Source organism: Sycon ciliatum, chromosome 6 (genome assembly GCF_964019385.1).
Source record: "Sycon ciliatum chromosome 6, ocSycCili1.1, whole genome shotgun sequence".
Classification (NCBI taxonomy): Eukaryota; Metazoa; Porifera; class Calcarea; order Leucosolenida; family Sycettidae; genus Sycon; species Sycon ciliatum.
Window position 1 is genome coordinate 8,167,428 of NC_088648.1, and position 14,817 is coordinate 8,182,244.

The 14,817-nt window shown below is 47.0% G+C and overlaps 1 protein-coding gene across 1 annotated transcript; it reads right to left on the bottom strand.

Moving 5' to 3' along the window:
- Positions 1–679: 679 nt before the first annotated feature.
- LOC135820007 (uncharacterized) lies at positions 680–2,410 on the bottom strand. Its single transcript, XM_065333308.1, has one exon. It carries the CDS (start codon positions 2,408–2,410, stop codon positions 680–682), a length of 1,731 nt encoding a protein of 576 aa, XP_065189380.1.
- Positions 2,411–14,817: the final 12,407 nt, after the last annotated feature.

The following is a 14,817-nucleotide window of genomic DNA, read 5'->3' on the forward strand; positions in this document are numbered from 1 at the left end:
TTTGCGGGATCTCTTCTTTTGCTGTTTGCGTGTTTACAGGAAGTGACTGTCTGGTGTATCTGCACCAGATCCTGGGGACATGAAGTCAGATGCAGAGGCAGGGTCGTCCAGTGATGCAACACTGCCGTTCTATGTGCAACGTCACAGCTAATTCCCCCGGCGAAAACACAAAAAGACAAACACGTCAAGAGACTACAGTATTGACCGTTCTGGTAATGAATCGTGACTGCTCGGACAGTCGATAATCGAAACACAGAGCACCAGCATGATGTTTTCCTATTGGGAACCACACACCAGCTCAATTCTCAAGCCCAAAAATTGACGAATACAAAAACACAGAGCGACGCAACAAGAGATCATCCGGCAACCAAACCAACCTGGGTCTAATGCACTGGATAGTCCTGAAATACGCAGGCCACACAAAGAAGTGCAAGCACATACTGTTACAAGGTACACGCATTGCAGAACAAAGTGTAACCAAAGATACACGGGGTTATAGCTGCACACTCGTGCATGTGCTCGCTCAGCCCAAGAACACGCATGATTATTATTATATGCATTTCCGCGGCAATGTCAGCCGCACAATGGCAACCCACATATTCGCATATGCCGGAAATAGAATGCTCTGCCAAAAACATAAATCAAATGACATCATATATATCCGTTCTGTGTAATCCAGTCAAGAGGAACATACGACGGCATAGAGTCCTCTCCACCCTGCACGGTCCCTTGCCAGGATCCGTAGGCGCTGCAAGTCACCAAGCGACACAAGCCTTCCATTATCCGTTCCTGCCAGGTCTCCCGACAGCTTCGTGACAATTGTGACACGTGGGCGTCCTCGCCAGGTCTTCTCATCGTGCGTGAAATACGCCGCCATTGCCAATGATGCTGGGGTGTCCTCTGGCAAGCGGAGAATGTGACCAAAGAGTTGCCACCGCAGACGCTTGAGAATGTTGATGATTGGCTCAGCTTTGCACCTGGCGTACAAAGAGACATTCGTCATCTTCTGAGGCCAACTAATGCCAAGGAGTGATCGCAGTTGCTGACGGTGGAAGGAATCGAGACTCTGCTCCAAAGCCACCGTCAAGCCCCATGTTCCGCCGTTGTAAGTCAGTACTGGTATGACAAACGCCTGATAGAGCCTCAGGCGCAGCTTCTCACTAATAAGCTCTCGTCGACACCACACAACAAAGAGTGACCTGAAAGCTGCTGTTGCGAGCTGCTTCCTTCTGATCACGTCTTGTTCATCACCCAGAAGTGACCCAAGCTTACGTGTCTTTCTCCAGACTTCCGCTAGACGATCCCCTTCTCTGCGTAGTGTTGTTTGCTCAGTTTTCTCTTCGTTCACTTTGAGATGCCATTCTCTGAGGACCTCAGTTATGCTCGGGCTGATACTGTCCAACCATGTCCGTGAGCTGCTCAGAAAATCCGTATCATCTGCATAGATAACTTCCCCAGGCAAGAGATCATCAGCCGGCGGCCTGGGAGGTAACGTGGCCCTGAGATCACGTAGCGCTGATTCCAAGTAAATGACAAAAAGAACTGGAGATAGGCAGTCGCCCTGTGGGGTGCCGATCATGGTCTCAAACTCCGATGACTGCTGCTTACACGCGAGCACAGATAGGCTTGTATTGGAAAGAAGCACTCGGATCAGTCGGACTTCATCCTCCTTCACGATGCCATGGACCACCGTGAGCAGCTTCTCTCTCGATATTGTGTCGAATGCCTTGCTCATATCTATTCCGTGTATCTCTATGGTGGCATGGTACTTCTGGGTGATAGCGGCTAGCCAGCGATGCGTCCAGACTGCATCAGCCGTGGATCTGCCAGGACGGAAGCCACTATGGGATGCACTCAGATAGCTGTCCACTGCTGGCTGGATGCGTCGCAGTGTAAGGAGAGAAAGGGCCTTTCTGGTTGAATTCAGCAGCACAATAGACCTAAGATTTCCGGGAGGTCCCTTCTTTTTGTTAGGCTTCGGCAGGGGTATTAACGTGCCTTGTCCGAGTTCAATTGGATGATGCGTCTCAAACATGCAATTCAGGCATTGAGCCAGGGCTTGGGCCAGCGTCTCACCTCCGTACTTCAAACATTCTGCATTAACCCCATCGGGTCCACAGGCTCTGTTGTTGTTGTTGAGTTTCTTGATGCATGAATACATTTCATGAGCTGTAATCGGGTTTTGAAGAGGTCGGGGATCTCCGTGAAACGGGAGGACCGGTGAAGCATCAGGCCGGTTAAACTGTGTATTGAAGTGGGATCTGATGATGTCAAGGGACTCAGTAGTGTTACCTACAAGTCTACCTTTGTCATCCTCCACCACCAGCTGTTGGGCACGTTTCCTCGCCATTAGAGCAACTGCCTTGAACATCTTTGCTCCGTCCTTCAGTTTCTCAACTTCCTTAGCCATTGCGTCCAGTCTCCTTTCCGCGTCCCTCTTGCATCTCTGTCTAATTTCATGTTGAACCCCGTTGCGATCTTGCTTAAGCCTTGACCTTATATCTCCATCCGGGGTGTTGATCCAGCTCAACCTGAGTTCCTTCTGATATTTTGACAGCTTCACAATTTCGGGATCATTCGATTGTTTTCTTGTCTTGGTTCTCTTTACTTGACCGACAGTGCTGTGTGCAGTTTCTTTAAACAGCTGTCACGATGTCATTGTAGACTTCGTCACATGGTCTGGCACCGTCACAGACTGGAGGTATGATGGAGGACAGCCTCTCTTGGTACCGTTTCTGCATTGCTTTGTCCTCCACGAGTCTACTGACATTCAGCGCCAGTCCTGTGGATGCGGTGCTGTGTCTTGCACTTGACGGCTGACATGCTCCAAGAACACCGTAAATCCTGGCTAGATCCAAATCCGCAACAACAAGCTTGTGGTCGGTGCTGATCTCCATTCCTCCGTAGCTCCGGCAATTTTGCAGCATTCGCTTGTGGGATGAACGGCACACAATGTAATGAATTTGGTTGAATATAGGCACTGTTTTCCCAGACGCCACGTCTCTTCGCCATCCAGTCCACGTGGTTTTGTGCCTAGCAGCATGCTGGAAAGTGGTATTGGCCAGGTACAGGCCATTGCTGTCACAGTAGTCCACAAGTGACTGTCCATTCACATTACGAATTCCTCTGCCATGACTCCCCACAGCAGTCTGAGTCTCGCCAGGTCTTCTGACTCCAGCTTTAGCATTTAAGTCTCCGGCAATGTAGAGCAGCGTGCAGCCTCTGACCTGCTCGTACGCAGTCGACAATGCTGAGTAAAATTTGTCTAGCTCGTCTGCTGACTGTGAGCATTTTGAGCTTGTTGGCGCGTACACGTAAAGTAAAAAGTCGTTGATAACGGCGAAGGAGCAGTTTGCCCTCTCTGGCTTGTTGTCAGCATTCTGACATGAGTGAAGAGTAAGTACCGCAACTCGGTCGGAAATTTGCCAGAAACGGTGAATCTTCGCAGCACAGGATGACGATATCGCGAAACCCAGGCCGTAGTGTCGACATTCCGGCGGAAAACAGATCTGTCGATACCCGCCTCTCTCAATATCTAACCCGGCCACGAGCTTCGTCCCCTGTAAGCAGCAAATGTTGATTTTGTACGACGATAATCCTCTGCTGAGCGCGTCCTGTTTGGACTTCGCCGAAATTCCTCTAACATTCAGGGTGGCAATTCGAAATGGCGTTGAAGAACGCCGCCTATCACTCTTCATTCGCTCTCAATATCTAACCCGGCCACGAGCCTCGTCTCCTGTAAGCAGCACTGAAATGTTGATTTTGTACGACGATAATCCTCTGCTGAGCGCGTCCTGTTTGGACTTCGCCGAAATTCCTCTAACATTCAGGGTGGCGAAATGGCGTTGAAGAACGCCGCTTGTCACTCTACATTCGATGTCTTAGTCTATTTCCGATAAATACATGCCTCTCCGAAGAGAGAGAGAAAGCGTAACCTTCCTCATCCAATCTGCATGATGATCGAAATAATCCGGGGGGGGGGGGGGGGAACACACTAGCACCGAAGTAAGCATCAAGACGTAAATAGTCATCATCACAAGCCCTAAGGCCGTCGGGGCGTCACAGAGCAAGTATGAACAAGCGAGCGCCATAAAAATCGATCGCGTGCAGCAGCGAGCAGGGACTGCACGTCAAGTGCAGTCCATGAAATAATATTATCAAGCCATGACATTCTGGGCCTGCCTCGGCCACGACCTCCAGCAACACAACCCTGAAGAACAGTCAATGACAAACAGCCGGGACGAACAATATGACCAAAAAATTGCAATTTCCTTTTACGAACAGAAACAATAAGTGGGACTTGTTTGTGAATACTATTTATTTCCTCTCTAACAGACACATTCGTCCGTAAATAGTGCAGCTCTGAAAAAGTAAAAAAATCACATTGACATGTACATTGGTGTGCCGAGTAGTATCATCCTTGATTACCCATCCAACCAAGACGTTATCAGGTCCCAGACGCCGAGATCGCACGCGAATGTGAAGTGCATCTAGTCTTGAACCTGTTGCACAAGGCACACACATAATTATGACAAAAATGACATCCACTCCGATTATTTCCAGAGGCCAATCATTACAGAACACAGAAATTAAACCACGGGCTCAACAAAGTACATGTAAACGCAAAGGAAATTAGTTAAAATAATCCATTTTAAAAGTATTTAAACAATCGACGAGGAGACAATAGTCGTAAAATGGCAATAAATAAGATAAATTGTGCACTCATAACAACAGCAAAAATGAAGAAAGTCAACTGAAACCATATTAGCTACATGTATATAAGTGTGTGTTTTAGTTATTACATTTTTATGTGACAGCGTTCCACTGATGACAGTCACAAGAAAACGTTATGGAACTTGACTTTCTTCATTTTTGCTGTTGTTATGAGTGCACAATTTATCTTATTTATTGCCATTTTACATTTTAAAAGTGCTATTTTAATTCCAGCGCTTGACTGCAGTGTGGCGTCGTGGCCCGATACCCGCTGAGCATAGACACAAACTCCATTTGACAGGGGCAAGACATACTATTTCGGAAAAAAGTCATAAAGTACAGCATTCCAATGACATAACGGACACCTCGTGCAAATGCGTGGTCTGTTCATCCGGCCAACTCGGCCACGCATGAGAGTGTGTGCATGTACGCGCGCACGCAAGCGCGCGCGTGCACACACACCATGTATTTGGTGCGAATGGCGTACCTGTTGCGGAGATATGAAGATGGAATCATTATCATAACGTTACATGTACATGTACAGTGTATGTTTGAGTGTAAAGTAAATTTCATTTTATTACACATTTCTTCGACCCGACTTACTCCACATCTTCGCATTTCTCATAATCCATCCACCTACACTCCGTCTCAGGTGAGGAAAAACTCTCCCAGGTACAGGTATACACTAGTCACCACAGCTATGTGATGACATTGGGATGGGTCCCAAGCACGATTGCACTCTCCAGTTACAATATAATTTATTTGTTCAGATTATCTGTGAAGACAAAATGCAATGCATAGCGGCAATCGATGGATGAAGAGAGAGTTTGTAAATACACATAAAGCTCCTGAACAAGTGGAAAGATATTATCTTTCCACTTGTTCAGGAGCTTACCTTTTGGAGTTCACATCGTTTACACGATCTCTTACGCTGTCTTGCACCTTGGCTTTGTTGACCATGGATACGCCATCCCAGAAGACATTCTACAGGAGCTACTCAGAATGCAGAGCGTTTTTCAAGCTCGATCTCGGCGATCTACCTCGTCACGCCAATAAAATCCTCCGTGACACTGGCTACAGTCACAAGAGATGTCTCAGTAAGGTAATGAGCACGACAACACCGTCGAGATCAAGGACAAAGAGAAAACAAAACACTCACTGAAAACAGCAAAGAAGAAACGAAGAAATGTACACGATTCCAATATGTTGCCACTGACAACTGGTTCGGTGGAGACGACGCTACTGTTGTTTGTCCCCAGTGGGACCGTTGCTATGCGTATCGAAGGAACTGTGACGTCATCACCTAACAGCCCCATTGCCCCTTTGCCTGAAGTTTTTTTAATTATTTTTTAATTTATTTAAAACTCGGGTATTGAGCCAATAATAAAAGTAGAAAGGAAAAGGACATATGGAAACGAGTAAAAGAGTAACTCTCCACCACTGTAACTAGATACTATAGTTTTGTCAGTTTCGGGCCCAGTTGTTGCACTTTCTGACTGTATATAGTATCTAGTTTCAGTGGTGGAGAGTTACTCCTAACTCGTTTCCATATGTCCTTTTCCTTTCTACTTTAATTTATTTTTTATTGGGAACACAGCTACCCTACAAAGCTAAGAAACATGTGGAGACAAACACAAAAGAAGACACAGGGGATGTAGGGACGACGTGCCGATGTACAGGGAGCAGCTCGACCGACCAGGGGTCTCGGCGTTAGCGTTGCAACCTGGCATCGAAAAAGGGGGGGGGGATTGCATGGTCAAGGAGCAAAAATAACAATTTGGTGCGAGAAAGGGGCCGGCGCTAGTATTGCACAATAAATAATAATAATTTTATAATAGCAATAAAGAGAACAAATTCTGCAGTCATCGCCACACTACAACGAAGTCATGAAAGTTTACCAGAATTAATTTTCTTGTCACATTCATCAGTGGAAAGTCGTGACTGAAGAGTAACCATGCTGAACAATGATTAAATATACATTCAATGATGTGTTACGAGAACAAAATACAGTGCCAAAATAGAATGAGGGAAGGTGAGACAATAGAAGTGAAGTGAGAGCTACATGTAAGTGCAACGGTGGGTGAAAAACTAATAATTATAACGCTAAAACTGTGTAGTGAGACAAACAATCCTGCTGATCTTTGTAAGCAGAAGAAACATGTAGTTGCGTTAAAATTGTGTTCGTAGGTGCACAGCATGATTGTTTGTCTCACTACACAGTTTTAGCGTTATAATTATTAGTTTTTCACCCACCGTTGCACTTAGCTCTCACTTCACTTCTATTGTCTCACCTTCCCTCATTCTATTTTGGCACTGTATTTTGTTCTCGTAACACATCATTGAATATTATTTAATCATTGTTCAGCATGGTTACTCTTCAGTCACGACTTTCCACTGATGAATGTGACAAGAAAATTAATTCTGGTAAACTTTCATGACTTCGTTGTAGTGTGGCGATGACTGCAGAATTTGTTCTCTTTATTGCTATTATAAAATTGTTGTCTCCACGTCGATTATTTGCAAATAATAATAATAATAATAATTTTAGAATTGCGATCAACAGAACGAGCTGAACCGATATTTCACAAAAGGCTTTTATTGTATTCAAAAAACGAGTGGATACGAAGGCAGTGAAGAAAATGGAAGACCATGTTCTTCACTGCCTTCGTATCCACTCGTTTCTTGAATACAATAAAAGCCTTTGTTCTGTTGATCGCAATTCTAAAACTATTGTCGCCTCGACGCCTATTTAAATAATAATAATAATAATAATATATAAATTCGTGTAATAACTAAACCAGAAGGGAAAAAGAAAAAAGAAAACAATAATCATAATAAGCAGGTAGTAGTAGCAAGGTAAATACCGGGTACTAAATGGGTCTCAATATCATCGTCACAGCTGTACTGTGTGGACCACAGCCATCTTTTTCGGATTAGATCCTTACATAGTCCTAGTCGCAGTATCATTGTCTTTCTTTATTATTTTCGAGCTGGGAATGTGAACATAGTAAAAAATAATAATAATAAAAATACGTTGACCTTGAAGGTTTGGAGGCGTCTTGAATGAGGTTCGTGAAGCAGGAGGTCCGCAGGCAGGTTGTGAAGTACCTTTGCATCGTTTTGGATGAACACGTTACTTTCGGTGCCCACATCGCCCACCTTGAGCGTAAGATTGGAAACAAGATCGCTGTGTTCAGGAAGATACGACACCAACTCACGGAGCACGCCAAGAAAACATTCTACATATCGTCCATCCAATCAGTTCTCGAGTACGACGTACGGGTCGAACGCGTTTGCTCACTGCCTTCGTGAGGGTCAATATGGGCGCCTGGTTCGCTTGAGTAGACGTGCCTTGCGCACGGTGTTCAACCTCACTCGCTTCAACAGCATTAGTGCACTACGACTCCGAGTACGAGTACAAAAACGCAACCATTTACTCCCACTCGCCGCTCGGTATCAGCTCAGACTTTTGTTCTTATTTTCCGTTCATTAGATTTTTTAAATGATCTCGCAAGCCCCCTACGTACTCTCTAGTTGTTTTTCGTTGCGCAGTGCATCGTCACACACAAACTCCTGTACACGCTCAAGTTTCTGCATCCCTTGCTCCCCTGCTTCAAATCGGTATGGTCTTTTTCCTCTTAGTTTTCTAGGCTCAGATGGACGCCCTCACTCGAATGACGAAAGCTGCAATCCGTGCCTTCTTTGGCTTTCCGCCGTGGACTTCCACTGCAGGGCTCTTCGAGAGACTCTGTCTTTCTACCCTCGAGGACGCCCTGGCAGCGAAAATCCTAATATTCGTTCGCCGCTGCATTCATGGCCGTTCAAGTGTCCTGTTTAGGAATTACTACGCCAGAACACAGAGTGATCGCACCCGTGGAGCTGACCAAAACCTATTGCAGGTACCCTTCTGGCCCTGTCCTTCTGGTCGAGGTACGATCCAGTTCATTGGTGCAATTCTGTGGAACAAGACACCGCCCATGATGCGCTGTGAACCTTGTCGCGCCCATTTCTGTGCTCTCTCGAAAGCGTCCAAGTATTCAAAATAGGTCATTTTTTACCTGGTCACCAATGGTCAATCCTTCGGTCAGTTACGTTTTCGGTTTTCAACAGGGTTCTTTTTCCCGCAGATCTATCTGTAACCTATTCAGTTACCTTCGGTAACTTCTTTCACTTGTGATTTTTTCTCCTCCCCTCCCCATTACTATTATTATTATTATTATTATTATTATTAAATGTGTCATGTCGCTCGCATGTATAAAAGAAGGCGCGCCATCGCCTGTTTGTGTTGCGACTTTAAATAAAACTCAACAACAACAACAACAACAACAACAACAACAACAACAACAAGATCGTTGGAACTCTCTACCTGCTGACATTCGCCTATGCACATCTGTTTCTCGCTTCCGTTACCTTGTATTGTATTTTGTATTTTTTTGTATTTTATTATTTTAAGGATTTCCCAAAGGCTTTGGGCCTGTTGTTGTTGTTGTTGTTGTTGTTGTTGTTGTTGTTGTTGTTGTTGTTGTTGTTGTTGTTGTTGTTGTTGTTGTTGTTGTTGTTGTTGTTGTTGTTGTTGTTGTTGTTGTTGTTGTTGTTGTTGTTGTTGTTGTTGTTGTTGTTGTTGTTGTTGTTGTTGTTGTTGTTGTTGTTGTTGTTGTTGTTGTTGTTGTTGTTGTTGTTGTTGTTGTTGTTGTTGTTGTTGTTGTTGTTGTTGTTGTTGTTGTTGTTGTTGTTGTTGTTGTTGTTGTTGTTGTTGTTGTTGTTGTTGTTGTTGTTGTTGTTGTTGTTGTTGTTGTTGTTGTTGTTGTTGTTGTTGTTGTTGTTGTTGTTGTTGTTGTTGTTGTTGTTGTTGTTGTTGTTGTTGTTGTTGTTTATTTATTTTACATCGCATGGCAAACGGGCAGTTCTGCCCAATATTATGAAAGCGATGACAACCAGTAAGAAGAGTCAGAAATGAAGAGAAAATAAATAAAAATAAAAATACGAAAACGGAAGTAGCAATGAGGGGAGGCAGGGTCAAGACGAGCAGAAAAATGGATCTCAAATTTACAAGTCGGGTCATCGTAGCATGATTTTATCGAGTCTCATCAGCAGGTTACGAAAGCCATTACATTTAACCGAAGTAGAATACGCGTAGCATGCGTTTGAATTCACGGACAGATACTATGGACTTCATACAGTCGGGCAGGCCATTCCAGAGTCGGCAGCTGGCTAGAAGCGGTCGGCATGCGCCAGAAGCACTGTGGGCCAGGGGGAGGGGAAGGTTGCGTCCCAATTGACCTCGAGTGGCCATGCCTGTCGGCGGGCCTTGCAATACAATTCGGGACGACAACAGCTCACTGACGATTCCAGAACGGATTCTAAATGTCAGGAGTCGGAGCTTGCATTCCCCTCGTTCCAGCACTGGGCAGACACCCAGCCTGGTGTACAGGGGAAGAGTGTGGGCCAATGGGTGCTCATCGGCCACGCAACGGATGCAACGTTTATCCAGTTTGGCTACTGTGTTCCGCTGCTCAGCGGACAGTCCTGGGAGAAACGCATTCGACGCATATAGAATATCCGGTATGACAAGGGCAGAGTAATACAGCATCGCCTGCCGCACTGTTAGGCAGTGCCGGATCTGGCGGAGGATCCACAGCTTCATAGCCGTGCGTCGGACGATAGAGGTGACCTGCGGTGACCAGCGAAGATTTTCGTCCAGAGTGACTCCGAGGTAGCGAGCCGTACACTACTGGTCTGGGCAAGAGGCGTGCCAGTGCAAGTAATGTGGAGGTCGAGGTGTGCCTGCCGTCCAGCTTTGATTGCAAGCACTTGCGTCTTTCCGGTGTTGAGGATAAGCCCTTTGGCATCGAGTAGCCTGGCGACAGCCGACACTGCTGAGGAAAGGGTGATGTTGATGGCGTGAGCGCTAGCGTGGCTCAGATACAGCATGATGTCGTCCGCGAACATTAGTGTACGCACCGGGTCAGCTACTGATGCGACACATCTCGTGTAGATCGCGAATAATATCGGACCAAGCACGCTTCCCTGGGGGACACCGCACGTGCAAACTGTTTCCTCTGAGCGTGTACCGTTGGCAGTGACCACACACTGGCGTCGTGCGCTGAGGTAGTCCGCAAACCAGTCCAGTGCCGTAGAGGAGACACCAAGTTCGAAGAGATCCTGGAGCAAGGTCTGATGTTGGACCTTGTCGAAAGCTTTGCTCATATCAATGAGCACCACGCCGGTATGCAGGTGCTGGTCTGCGGCTTCGTAAAATTGATCCACAGCCAACAAGACTGCGTCCTCTGTGGAGTGGTGGGCTCGGTAAGCGAATTGCTCGGCAGGAAGGAGATCATGTTCGGTTAGGCCTGTCGAGGGGATCTCCTGCAAGAAGAATGAAATGACAACTTTATGTAGGGGAAGCAGTTAATCGAGGATAGCGGCTAAGGAAATATATCGAGGCATACAAAATCTGGTAATTAAGGAGTTGGGATGTCGTCAGTGTAATGAATATATCGCCGAAATGCTGATAGAGAGAATGCTTGAATTCGGGGAGGCTGGTTATAGGGGTAAGAGAAGGCGGTAGGCAATTCCATAGCATTGCTGAGCTTTGTTGGAAAAGAGGGAACTATGGCGTTCCCCGCCCGGTGTACAACACGTCTCCTGTTTTGTTTATTTATTTTAGAACTAAATATTGCGACAGAGCTTTCGGCCATATTTTCAATTTATTGCATTCCCAACTCATCACAACCACGCGCTCTTCAGCCGAACCATACAGACACAGCAAGGACACTTCCGTTGAGAGATGATATTGCTCCACGCCTCTAGACAGCTGTTTCGCTCCCTGTCGGAGCTCATCAGTAGAGGATGATAATGATGATAGTGGAGGAATGATCATTCTTATACACCAGAAATGGCGCAAGTGCGCGCTTTCCACATAATATATAAATCTTTGTTTGATCAAACTGAGCTGAACTGCTGATACGAAGCGTCGACCAAGCATCCCTGACTGGAGTGAATGCCCCAGCTGGCCTCTCGTTTGTCAGTGGTTGCTACTAGACCTGTTAGTATCACACTCACGACTACAAGTTTCCTGGTGTGCATCGACATCGGCATCAGTGGGGCCTCCCGCTGTCGATCCTGTTGACAGGCGGACAGGTCGGTGTGAATCCTGAACGGCAACCGAGCCTGTCGCGTTGGGGGATCTCGGCGGTGAGTCTCGCCTCGCCTGCATACATGGACATTGCAACATCATAATAATAAACAACATACATGTACTTTCCATTGGCATCAGTATTCCGCGTAAGATTTTCGTCGCCTGTGTGTTGTGTTTCTCCACCAATGAGCGAGTACTATGATTATTTATCGCTGTTCTTACACTTTACCATTTTAGCAGCTTGCATATGCCATTGATATAATTATGTGGAAAGCGCGCACTTGCGCCATTTCTGGTGTATAAGAATGATCATTCCTCCATTATCATCATTATCATCCTCTACTGATGAGCTCCGACAGGGAGCGAAACAGCTGTCTAGAGGCGTGGAGCAATAATATTATCTCTCAACGGAAGTGTCCTTGCTGTGTCTGTATGGTTCGGCTGAAGAGCGCGTGGTTGTGATGAGTTGGGAATGCAATGAATTGTATTTATTTTGATTCGCAAATTCAAACGGGCATAGAACCCAATAACATGAAAGCGAATATGAAAATTATAATGAGAATGAGAATTAAAATGCTTAGATCTTCAGCGTAGAGTCAGCGGTACATCAGAGGGAGATCGGGTACAACAGAAAGAGAACAGAAAAAAACAGAAGATTTCGTTTGTCTTCAGGATCTACAGGGCACAGGTATAGGGGATTACCTGCGTACGAAACTGCCGAGCGTGATGGATGGCACGGATGTCGCTGGGGATCGGGAGGGCATTCCATAATACAGCACCCTTGCAAGCAAAGCACCCCTGCCCCGCAACCGAATGGGAAACTGGCACGCACAGGCCCATGGCAGATTGGAGCCGAGTAGGGCCAGGTGCAGCGGGGGTTAGCAGGGCTTGCAACTCTGGACTTGCCAGTGCATAACGATAGCGCCACACCAGGTATGCTAGCTTCTGATTGAAGACTTCTGCCACACGGAACACTGCCATGCGCTCCAGCAGGTCGCGGGCAGACGACCACGGAGGGCGGCCAAAGACAGCACGAGCCCCACTGTTCTGCAGGACCTGTAGACGGTCGAGGTACCTTCTTCGCAGTGAGCTAGAGTACGCGTTTGAGGCATACAGCAGGTCAGGCATGATCAGCGATCTAAAGTAGGTCATGCGTGACTGGTGATTCAGGCAGCGGCGCATTCGCCAGAGTGCTCCAATCTTCTGCGACACGCGTGCAGAACATTAACGTGGGAGTGCCAGGACATGCCGGAATCGATTGTGGCGCCAAGATAACGAGCACTTAGCACACTAGGCAGTCAAGTGGCATGGCAGACGACCTGTAGATTAGCTGTGTGCTGACGGCCGGCAGGAATTGGCACTACTTGGCTCTTGCCAGCATTGAGGATCAGGCCTCGATCCTTCAGCCAGTCTGCAAGGATTGAAACCGGAGCAGATAAGACATCGGATACCTCCTGTGCTGTTCGCCGGCTGCACGCGAGCGCAATGTCGTCCGCGAATTGAACTGACTCGGACTGGCCAACTACAGCGGGGACCTCGCGGGTGTAAAGGCTGAACAGAATGGGGCCCAGCACCGAGCTTTGGGGGACACCACTCGTGCAAGCTGATATAGAGCTAGTCCGCGACCTCAGACAGACACGTTGAGTGCGACCGGATGGGTAGCTGGCGAACCAGTCCAAGGCAGAACCGGACACCCCAACACTGTGGAGATCCTGCAATAGCTTGACATGGTCTGCCCCGTATGGGGCCACATAGCCAGTCATGGCAGTGGAAGAAGGAAGGAAGGTGTGTGTGTGTGTGTGTGTGTGTGTGTGTGTGTGTGTGTGTGTGTGTGTGTGTGTGTGTGTGTATGCACTGTTTCTTTTAGTGCTCATGAGGTGGATCTCTACCAGAAGATTGTTGTCCAGCATAAGACTCGTCAGCAGGTGAGAGAGAGAGAGAGAGAGAGAGAGAGAGAGAGAGAGAGAGAGAGAGAGAGAGAGAGAGAGAGAGAGAGAGAGAGAGAGAGAGAGAGAGAGAGAGAGAGAGAGAGAGAGAGAGAGAGAGAGAGAGAGAGAGAGAGAGAGAGAGAGAGAGAGAGAGAGAGAGAGAGAGAGAGAGAGAGAGAGAGAGAGAGAGAGAGAGAGAGAGAGAGAGAGAGAGAGAGAGAGAGAGAGAGAGAGAGAGAGAGAGAGAGAGAGAGAGAGAGAGAGAGGAGAGAGAGGGAGAGACAGAGGGAAGAGGGAGAGAGAGCGAGAGAGAGAAGGGGGGGGGAGGTAAGGAGGGATGGAGGGAACGATGGAGGGAGAGAGAGACAGAGGGAGATAGAGATAGAGAGAGAGAGAGAGAGAGAGAGAGAGAGAGAGAGATTAAGAGAGAGAGAGAGAGAGAGGGGGGGAGGGAGGGAGAGAGAGAGAGAGAGAGAGATCAAGAGAGTGGGTGTGTGACCGGGGAAGCTTTGCAGTACTAATTGCTGACCTATGTCAGGCAGTCAGCCTCTCGGAGGAATGTTTCACACAACCTTTTAGCAAATTACATAAATGCATAGCGGTTTGTGCGAGCGATGTCCAGCGTACTGGCGAGACATCAGTAATATTCTACACACAGACAAGACTTCTGACCATGCTGCTGTGTCAAGATGTTTGCCAGAACACCAGAAATCAGTCAAGTCCCATGGTTACGTATTTGCCGACCGAGCCAACTTTGAGGAGCACACCGACATGAAACACACATTTTGTTGTCGTTCTGTTGTTGATTTTCCCACTTTGGTTGAAGGAGCTTATTTCTGAGCATGCTGAGCTGCGGGAGATGTTGACAGCAATGCAACAGGAGAGTGCGTCCGTCTTGCGGCTCCGACACATACATATTATGCCTGAGGTGAGTAATCTGTGTGTGTGTGTAAGTGTAAGTGTGTGTGTGTATGTGTGTGTGTGTGTGTGTGTGTGTGTGTGTGTGTGTGTGTGTGTGTGTGTGTGTGTGTGTGTGTG